A 9,524-nucleotide genomic window follows, 5' to 3' on the forward strand; every position below is an offset into this window, starting at 1 on the left:
TTTTTTTTTTTTTTTTGGCTTTTTGAGACAGGGTCTGGCTTCGCAGTTCAGGCTGGCCTTGAGCTCACTTTGTAGCCCAGGCTGGTCTCAAACTCACAACAATCCTCCTGCCTCAGCCTCCCGAGTGCTGGTACGCCATTGCGCCCAGCCATGTACCAGTCAATAGATCTTCCTCTTTTCCTCCCCTGATAGTGCCAGGGATGGAACCCAGGTCATGGAACTTGCAAGGATTCTCCTTCCTCAGCCTCCCAAGTGCTGGGATTACAGGTGTGCACCACCACACCCGGCACCTTTTCCTCCTTAGTAACACCTGGATGATGATTGCTGGCCTTAACAAGGTCCTTGGGCAAAGGGGTATCTGTAGTCCTGAGAACTGACGTAGTGCTTTTTCTCTGCTTAGTCACAGTTTAGTAGAGATACAGTTCATCAATGTATATTTTACCAGTGTCAAATGTACAATTCTATGGTTTTTACATTTTGTATTCACAGAGTTGCCCAACCATCACCACCATCAATTACAAAACATGCATCACTCTCTGTGAAGAGCTCCAACCCCATCGAAGCTCCTCCTTCTTTCCTCCTGACCCCTAGCAACTTTTGGCCTCTCTAGATTTGCGTGTTCTGGGGACTCCATAGAAATGGAATCGATCTGTGGTGCTCTTTGGCACTTACACAGAAGCATTTGCTCTTGGCTGACGGAGCACTGGGCCCTGTGGCTCGGCAGGTGGGCAATGCCTGGGGAAATTGGGGAATGGCCCCTTTCTCCAGGCAGGGCGAGGAGGTCCTGAGGGCGTGAGCTCCTCACCTGCCCTAGTCCCTGGGCTCAGGCTGCTGGCTGAGCAGCACCATTCTGGGAGAGGCATTGCCCCTGGGCCTGTGCCTGAGCCCTGTGTGCCTCCCATAAGCCATCAAATCCTGAGTGTATCTCTTTCTTAACTCAAGTGACACTTGAGTGTCACTTACCTTAAAAGGAAAATTAGCGAAGTAGCCCCAAATTTCTTCTACTCTAAAATGGCACAGTAGGGGCTGGGGATTTAGCTCAGCGGCAAAAGCGCCTGCCTGGCAAGCGCAAGGTCGTGAGTTCGGTTCCCGGTACCAGAGAAAAACACCAAAAAAAAAAAAAAAAAAGCAAAATAAAATGGCACAGTAATCCGAGCACTCAGGAGGCTGAGGCAGGAGGATTGTTGTGAGTTCAAGATCAGCTGGGGCTACAAAGTGAGCACAAGGCCATCCTGAACTGCATAGCAAGACCCTGTCTCAAAAAGACAGAAAAGGGGGCTGGCAGTATAGCTCAACAGAATTGCGCTTGCCTGGCAAGCATGAGGTCCTGTTTGATTCCTAGTACCAAAAAGAAAAAAAAAAAGACAGGAAAAAAAAGGGCGTAGATTGTTAGGTGTACTGTTACGTACCATGAGCAGGGTAAAAAGTTGCCAATTAAGCCCTGGCATTCTTCAGAGATGTTAAAATGTGAAAAAGAATGTCCTCTACTTGGAATCACTGCTCCTATCTGACACCTGGCCTGACAAATCTTGGGCAGTGTGAGGGTGGCAGCCAAAGGACCAGGGAGCAGTGAAGCCTGGGTCTGCCGGGGCTCCGCACCTTCGGTGGTGGTGGTGGTGGTATTGAGGGTCCCACCCAGAGCCTCCTGCGTGCTATGCATACCCTGCACCACTGTGCTGCACCCCTGTCCAGCTCCGTCAGGTGACCCTGTAGTAATATCAGTCATAGCTGGCGTGGGTGGCGGATGCCCTCTTAGCCAGGCCCCATTCCAAGCCCTTTCTGTGGGTTTTCTCACTGAGTCTGTGCAGCGACCCAAGGGTGTTGGTTCTGTTAACATTAAACCATCACCCCTGTGAGAGCAGGGGCCTCACCTTGTGCTCTGCGGTATCCCCAGTGTCCGGAACAGGGCCTGACGCGTGCTGAGTGTCAGATGTACAGTTTGAGCCCACGTTTGTACATGAGGAAACCAAAACCAAAACACTGAGCCTCAACTTGTCCAGGGCCCCTCAGCCAGGAAATGGCAGAGCTGGGATTTGAACCCAAGCCCCAAAGCCTGGCCTAGTACCTTTCCTGCTTCTCTCTGAGGCACAGCTGCTCCTGTGTAGAGGCCGGTACTGCTGTGCTGTGATTTTTCTGGGCCTCGGCTCCCTGATAGGGATCAGGGCAGAGAACCTAGGGTCTCAGTTTCCTCACACCTGTCCTTGGCCGGGTGCGTGGAGTGACGTCAGAGCCAGGGCAGGCCAGACATGCGTGGAGACAGGCAGCTGGTCAAGGCGGTTCAGCGTTGGGGGACTGGCTTCCTCGTTAGCATTGTGCTCTGCGGCTAACCTCTCCCTGCCTCAGTTTCCTCATTGGCAGATCAGGGAATCTCAATGAGCTTAATTCTCAGGGGGGTCAGGAGAGCTTCGTCTCGTCCCCTGTGCACAGCTCTCGGCATAGGGCGCAGCAGGCGATGGGCATTTAATTCACGGGAGCCACTGCTGTTGCGGTTTTGCTGCTCTATTCCCTCAAGAGGCTGATGTGAGTAACGAGCCCTGTTTAACCCCCAGCCACTTCTGAGTGGATCCAGTTCTTCAAGGAAGCTGGCATTCCCCCGGGACCTGCTGTGAATTACGCTGTGATGTTTGTGGATAATAGGTGAGGTGACTGCCGCATCTGGCTGAACTTGGTGGGGGAGGTGGGGAGCTGGCTGCCCCTCCCGCCTGCCAGGGCCCACTGGGGGCCTCACGGCTCTGCCTCCCCTGCAGGATCCAGAAGAGCATGCTGCTGGATCTCAACAAGGAGATCATGAACGAGCTGGGTGTGACCGTGGTGGGTGACATCATCGCCATCCTCAAGCATGCCAAGGTGGTGCACCGCCAGGTGGGTGCTCTGCCCGCGCTCTGTGTCCCTGGTTTAGTGGGGGGCGGGGTGGGGGCAGTTGCAGAGCCAGCAGGAGGCCTGGCGGCAAAGGCCAGGTGGACTTGAGTTCTGAGGCTCGTTCAGCCCTTTGCTGTTTGACATAGGGCCTGTTGTCTAACCTCTCTGAGCCTTACTTCTCTGCCTGTGAAAAGCAGGTACAAACATCTTGCAGGATAAGTGTGTATATTAAACTAGCACAGTGTACACTTCCTAAAGTAGGGCCTGGAAAAGACTCTGTAGTTACTGTGATTACCCTGAGCTCTCATTTTCCTCACGATAATTGTCATCTCTCTGCCTCAGGAGCTGGGGCCGTGCTAGGCCACTGCTCTACCACTGAGCCACACCCCCGGCCCAATCTTGACATATCTAAAGAATACTGGTTGGATGTTTTGTGGTGTGGGCCCCAGTGCGGGTGTGTGTGACACTTGCTCCTGGTCAGGTGCAAAATGTTTTCACTTTTCTCTAGCGGGCGCACTCTGGTCCTCGGGATGTGGCTCCGATCTCCAGTCCCGGGCTCTGCGGCGCTAACCCAGGTGCCTGTTTTTTACAGGATATGTGCAAAGCTGCCACTGAGTCGGTCCCCTACAGCCCCAGCCCCCTCCCGGCTGAGCTACGTCGTGGCACCGCTAGCGGTGAGTTGCGTCTCTTTAGGGGTCCTTCCCCTTCCCTACACTGTCACTAAGGGGACATCCTGGTCATCCCTTCCTGCCTGTCATGTACAGAGATAGAAGCAAAGCCCTCTGAAGCCCTGTTCTCTGAGGGAGAAAAACACCCTGGGTAGTCAGCACTCCTCTTTCAGACCATTCTCAGTCATGGTTATACGGTCGCTTCATTTGCTAAACCAGTGAAGACCAGAGCCCCGCTCCTAGGGCAGCCATGGTGAACCTTTTGGACACGAGTGCCCAGACTGCAACCCATAGCCCACTCATTCATCACCAAGTGCCAACACTGCAGTTAAACCTGAACGCAGAGCTTTTAATTTAAAAGATCAACGCATACATTAATGTCTTTTCGTCACAAGTAACACGCCTGCCGTGGGGTCACCACCAGTGGTCTAGGGGAAGTAGAGGCGTCAGTTCCTGCAAGCCTCGAGTCACAGCACTTTCATCAGCTGATCAGTACGGAACTAAAGTTTATTCTGTTTTGTGAATTTATTTATTTTTGGTGGGGCTCAAGATTGAACCCAGGGCCTCGTACACACCAAGCACGGGCTCCACCACTGAGCTGCGCTCCGGCCTCTGTAACCGTGCCTCCCCTCCGTCCCTCCCGTCCTGCCTTTGGGTGCTGCTAGAGGTTGGATCCAGGGCCTCTGCGCTGAACTACATCCTCAAATGAATTTTGATGAAAAAGTGAATTTGCAACATTTTTAATATTTTTCAAATAAAATTCTAAAATTTAACCCACACATAAGCTAGGCTTTGCTACTTAACATGCTACATCTGGCAGGAGATATAGCTCAGCGGCACAGCACCTGCCTGGTCAGTGTGAGGTCCTAAGTTTGATTCCTGGTACCAAAAACAAAACAACAGAAAAAAAAAAACACACTACCTCCGGACTCTGCCGCCGTAGCCTCCCGGAGTGCTGGGATTGCAGGCGTGTGCCACCGTGCCCGGCAATGTTTGCTCTTACTTAATTGACCAAAGCAAGCGCCGTGACTAGGCTGATAGAATGCGTGTGGGCAGAGCTGACCCAAAGGCGTGGATGCAGGAAAGCTGAACACACCAGGGCTCGTTTCTGCCGTAGTCCTACAGCACTTACACAGAACAGGGGTTGGTCACAGTGGCACAGCCGAATGGCTTTCACAGACGGACGCTCGGACCAGCCAACATCCAAATGCAGACAGCATTACTTGCCCCAAGAGTCCTCAAAAGCCCACGCTCTGCTGTTGGCATCAACTTACCGTGAGATAAGACCGGTCTCCTTCGCTCTAGGCTGGGCCTGCGGTGGGCATGCCAGCAGCTCCACCTGCACACCCCGGGCCATTCCTTCTGTCTGCGGGAGACTGGCTACCAGAGATGCCTGCCCGCCCTGAGACGAGGCCACCTCTGTCTTGTGCCTGTCCAGCCAGAGCCACACCCACTTTGCTCAGGGGCCTGGCTGAGTGGCTCCCCTTCCTGAGCCTGTTCCCCTCGTCTGTAGGGTTGGTTTGCAGTGGGCCCTGTCAGGGATGTCGGTGGCTTCGGGGATAGTGCCCCTCGCTTCAGTAGACATTTATGGGGGCTTACAAAAGGGCAGTCATGACTGTAGGCACTGGGATAGAGCAGCAAACAGACCCTGCTTCCCCACGCAGCTTGCATTCCCGTGGGGGAGTCCACCCGTGAGGAAGGACACACCATTTACTGTCAGGCAGGGCGAAGGACTGTGTGGAAAAAGGAAGCGCAGTGTGTGTGGGCCAGGGGGCAGAGGGGAGGGGCTGGTTCCCGGAAGAGGAGCCCACCCCAGCGTCCCTGCATCGTGAGGACGGTGCGGCCGCAAGGGTGGCACTCGCTGCCCCTGCCTTCTTCTCCACCCTGGCCCAGGACTGTGGACCAGACCTGCCCAGAGCCGGCCTGACGGGCCTCTTCCCTCGCATTCCGCAGCTGCCTCCCGCATGATCGCCAACAGCCTGAACCGGGACTCCCCGCCCGGCACGCCCCCGAGGCGGCCGGACACCAGCACCTCCAAGATCTCAGTCACTGTGTCCAACAAGATGGCGGCAAAGAGTGCCCAGGCCTCAGGTGAGAGGAGCTGGATGTGAGCGTGGGCGAGCAGAAGGTGCTTGGGGGTCGTGCTCCCATGTCCTCGCAAGCTGCTTCGAAGGCCACGCGGTGCACAAGTGTCTGGGCTTGTGCCCTCTGTGGGCCCCACATCTGCGTCTCTAGAATGGAGCGGCGATGCCCTGACTGCGAGCACAGCAGCAACGCTGGGCCGGCGGGCGGAGGCACCGCACTTGTCTCTCAGTGGCCCAGGCTGCCGCAGCAGATGTACACTGTGCCCCACCTGGTGCCTGGCACTGTGCCTGGTGCCTGTGGTAAAGAACCGGCTGCGTCCTCAGCAGCCAGATGGGTTTTTACCCTTTGACACATTTGAAGGGATTCCTGTGTTACACCTGGAGGTAGAGTTTACTTACGCACAGTGCCCAAAAGGGAAGAACTGTAAACAGCTTGATTGGGTTTCTAAGGAGTGAGTGCAAGACAGAAACTAAAGCCACCGATGAGCGCAGGTGTGAAAGCAGCCCCTGGATGGTGGTCTGGAACCTCCTTCCCACCTCGCAGCTTCCGAGTCTGGTGGGATTCGGGCTGGTTTGGGGTGAGCCACGAAGCCTGGGGATTCAGGCACCCTCTGTCACAGCCGGATCTCTGAGTGCCTTTGTCTTGGTTACTTTTCTCTCCTCCCTGAGACAAAATACCCAGTGCCCAAAATTAAGGAAGGAGAGGTTTATTTAGCTCACAGTTTGTGGAGGTCTCAGTCCCTACTTGGCTGGTTCCAAGGCAGAGTGGTACAGGGCAGAGGGCAACCGCTCATGGAGGCGGAAGACAGCAAAAGCAGCAAGAGCAAAAGGGAGGAAAGGCGGCAAGCAGCCTCTTTCCCACCCTTATATTGTATGCAAACTACCCGCCCCAGGGCAAGTGTAGCAATCACACCCTTGAATCAATCATAAACTCTGGAAGCCTGACCCGTGACTGCAGGAGGCTTTGGGGAGACATCCGGACAAACTGTAACAACCTTGATGGCCCAGCGGGCGGTGATGGCAGTGGTGGAGGCGGTTGGGCAGGTAAGGGACACGGGGCTCAGGGGCTCTGTGTGCCTTTCACCTGGTGTCCAGCCTGACTCTGGAGAGCCCTCCATCGTGGAGGGTGCTGACCCCGTGCCTTCCTCCCCAGCAGCTGCCCTGGCGCGTGGGGAGGAGGAGAGCCTGGAGGTTCCCACCAAGCGGCGCCGGGTCACTGCTGAGATGGAAGGGAAATACATCATCAACATGCCCAAGGGCACCACCCCCCGGACCCGCAAGATCCTGGAGCAGCAGCAGGCGGCCAAAGGTACTGGCCCATGGGCTGGACAGACTGCGTTTCTACTCTGCTGCATTGTGCAGCGTCGGTCACGCCCTGTAGGTGGTGGCTGAGAAGCAGTCTTTAAGGGGGGACTGAGGAGCCTTGGGCCCAGAGGATAGCAGCAGCGGCTGTAGAGGAGGATGGCACATCACCCCTGCCCCGTCAGCCTGTGGCTCCTGTAACTGGGCTGCTCAGTGGCTCTGGCCCAGCGGGTGAGGGTGAGGGAAGAGTCAGGGACGGCCTGCCTGTAATAAACAGTGACCATGCCTGGCTGGGGGCAGGGGCCCCAAAGTGAGCCCCGTTGCTGAGTCAGAGGAATCTGGTTGAGATTAAGGCTAAACCTAGGGCCTGTGACGGTGTTGTAGGGATGGGCTTCTTACAGCAGGACCACCTTACAATATTGTGTTTGTTCTGGAAAAACTTGCAGATGGTGCAGAAACATACGTAGTAAAAACCATACTCTTTCCCTTTGCTCCTGTATCCCATGGCCGTTACAACCATTTCAATGCAAGTGCCATCATCCTATGGGTATTGTCTCATATATAGTTTTCTTATTAAGATCTTATTACAATAGTACATGTAGACATGGTGGCGCACACCTATAATCCCAGCACTCGGGAGGCTGAGGCAGGAGGATCATTGCAAGTTCAAGATCAGTCTGAGCTACAAAGTGAGCTCAAGGCCAGCCTGAACCTTGTCTCAAAAAGTCCAAAAAAAAAAACTAAACAAATAAACAAAAAATACTACATGTAGAGTTTTTTTGGGGGGATGCTGGGGGAGAAGATCTTGATGCGCATTCCAGATCTTGATGTGCTGGTTTTGAACTCACTATGTAACCCATAGCCTGGACTGGCCTCAAACTCATAATCCTCCTGTTTCGGCCTCCTGAGTGCTGGGTTCATTCTTTTTAAATGGTCATTTATTTCCATAGCATTTATATACCGTGATTTAGTAAATGTTCTACTGGTGGAGAATTTAGGTTATGATTTAGGGAGCGGACTCATTACCATTCATCAGATTCTCCCAGAGGTCCGTGACCTCCAGAGTGAAAACAACGGGTAAGCATTGCCCACACACATTTCATGGGCTTGTACGGAGGTCCAAGGAATTCTGGGTGTCAGTCGAGCTTGGCCACGTGTAACGCCGGCCAGGTGCTGTGGGTGAAGATTGTTACTCAGCTGTGAGATGCAAAGCCTGCCTTGGCACAGGCTGTCCCTGTGGTAGCAGAGCCGACTGGTATTGTCCTCTCCCGTGGCGTCTGCAGGGTGCCCAGCCTAGGCTGAGCCCCAGGAGCTGCTCGGCAGGGGCTCCCTGATGGCCTCGCTTCCTTCCCAGGTCTGCACAGGATGTCCGTGTTTGACCGCCTCGGTGCCGAGATCAAGGCCGACACGACCACGGGGAGCAGGGTGAGTTGGGAACTGTGGGGCGGCTTGGGTCTCCTAAATACTGTCTGTCCGGGGTGTTGTTCCCGACACTCCGCGTCTTGCCCCTACGGACCCCAGCAGCCTCCCCACCTTTGAGGTCTCGGCTCCCGCCTTTGCACTGGTAGCTTCTGCTCTGACCGTCAGCATTCCCTGATTTCCAGCCCTGGCCCCAGTCCGTGCTTTCTGCTGGGCTTCTCCCTGTCCCAAACTGGCCTCAGCGGCTTGCTCCAGAGCTCTTCTCTGGGGCCCATTGCATGGTGTCCATCGTCCATGTCCTGGTGGGTCACCTTGTCAGGTGACTCCGTCTGCGTCTGCATCTGCTCCTGCTCTCCCCGCCCAGAGAGAGTGATCGCCTCCTAACTGGTCTCCCAGCCCTGGCCCCACAGCAGCCCTGTGTGCTGCTTCCTGCCGGTGCCCCCCTCCCCCGCCCGGAGGCTTTTCTCTGCACCCGTAGCATAGCGGCTCTTCCTGTTGTGGCCTGCAGTCTCTAGGCCCCAGGAATGGCGTATGGTTGGGAACACACCCGGCAACCCACTGTGCCTGGCTTGGTGGCCTTGGCGATGTCACTTAAGACCTCTCTGCCTCAGTTTCCTCATCTGTGTAGTGCCAGCTCATGGGCTGGTGCTGGGGGTCTAGGGCATAGTAAGCCCTCCTTAGGTGTCTCCGTTGAGGAACTGTACAGAGACTTTTCCCCGCTGTGTGTCCTCCCACACAGTTCCTTGCACACCAGGACACACTGGCTGTCTCACCTGCAGAATCTTATCCGGAGCAGCTGTCACACTCAGGGTCATGTGGCTGGATTGTCGAGCCATATATTTTCTGGAGGTTTTTTTTTTCTTTTTTTGATTTTTCTGTTGTTGTTGTTTTGTTTTTTGTTTTTTTCTGGTACCAGGAATTGAACTCATGACCTTGCACTTGCCAGGCAGGTGCTGTGCCGCTGAGCTAAATCCCCAGCCCCTTTTGTCTTTTTTTGAGACAGGGTCTTGCTCTGCAGTTCAGGCTGGCCTTGAGCTCACTTTGTAGCCCAGGCTGGTCTCGAACTCGCAATGATCCTCCTGCCTCAGCCTCCCAAGTGCTGGGATTACAGGCGTGCGCCACCACGCCCAGCTCATGCTTTTTTATTTACAGTATGAGTCAAGAGTGTAAAATGTTGTATGTCTGTTAATGT

At 54.7% G+C, this 9,524-nt stretch overlaps 1 protein-coding gene across 7 annotated transcripts in view; it reads left to right on the plus strand.

Moving 5' to 3' along the window:
- LOC102015359 (chromosome unknown open reading frame, human C19orf47) overlaps nucleotides 1-9,524 on the plus strand; it is a 20,031-nt gene that overhangs the window by 8,374 nt on the left and 2,133 nt on the right. For 4 of the 7 annotated variants that reach the window (XM_013509656.1, XM_005414057.2, XM_005414058.2 and 1 more), the window contains 6 exons: nucleotides 2,550-2,637; nucleotides 2,748-2,862; nucleotides 3,452-3,533; nucleotides 5,481-5,618; nucleotides 6,765-6,920; nucleotides 8,268-8,338. In XM_013509656.1, coding sequence (XP_013365110.1) covers nucleotides 2,550-2,637; nucleotides 2,748-2,862; nucleotides 3,452-3,533; nucleotides 5,481-5,618; nucleotides 6,765-6,920; nucleotides 8,268-8,338 — 650 coding nt within the window. Of the gene's footprint in view, nucleotides 1-489; nucleotides 725-2,549; nucleotides 2,638-2,747; nucleotides 2,863-3,451; nucleotides 3,534-5,480; nucleotides 5,619-6,764; nucleotides 6,921-8,267; nucleotides 8,339-9,524 lie in introns of all 7 variants that reach the window. The other 3 variants (XM_005414059.2, XM_013509657.1, XM_005414061.2) reach the window with 2 other exon arrangements.

Source organism: Chinchilla lanigera, unplaced genomic scaffold, assembly GCF_000276665.1.
Source record: "Chinchilla lanigera isolate Chin_1 unplaced genomic scaffold, ChiLan1.0 scaffold00177, whole genome shotgun sequence".
Lineage (NCBI taxonomy): Eukaryota > Metazoa > Chordata > Mammalia > Rodentia > Chinchillidae > Chinchilla > Chinchilla lanigera.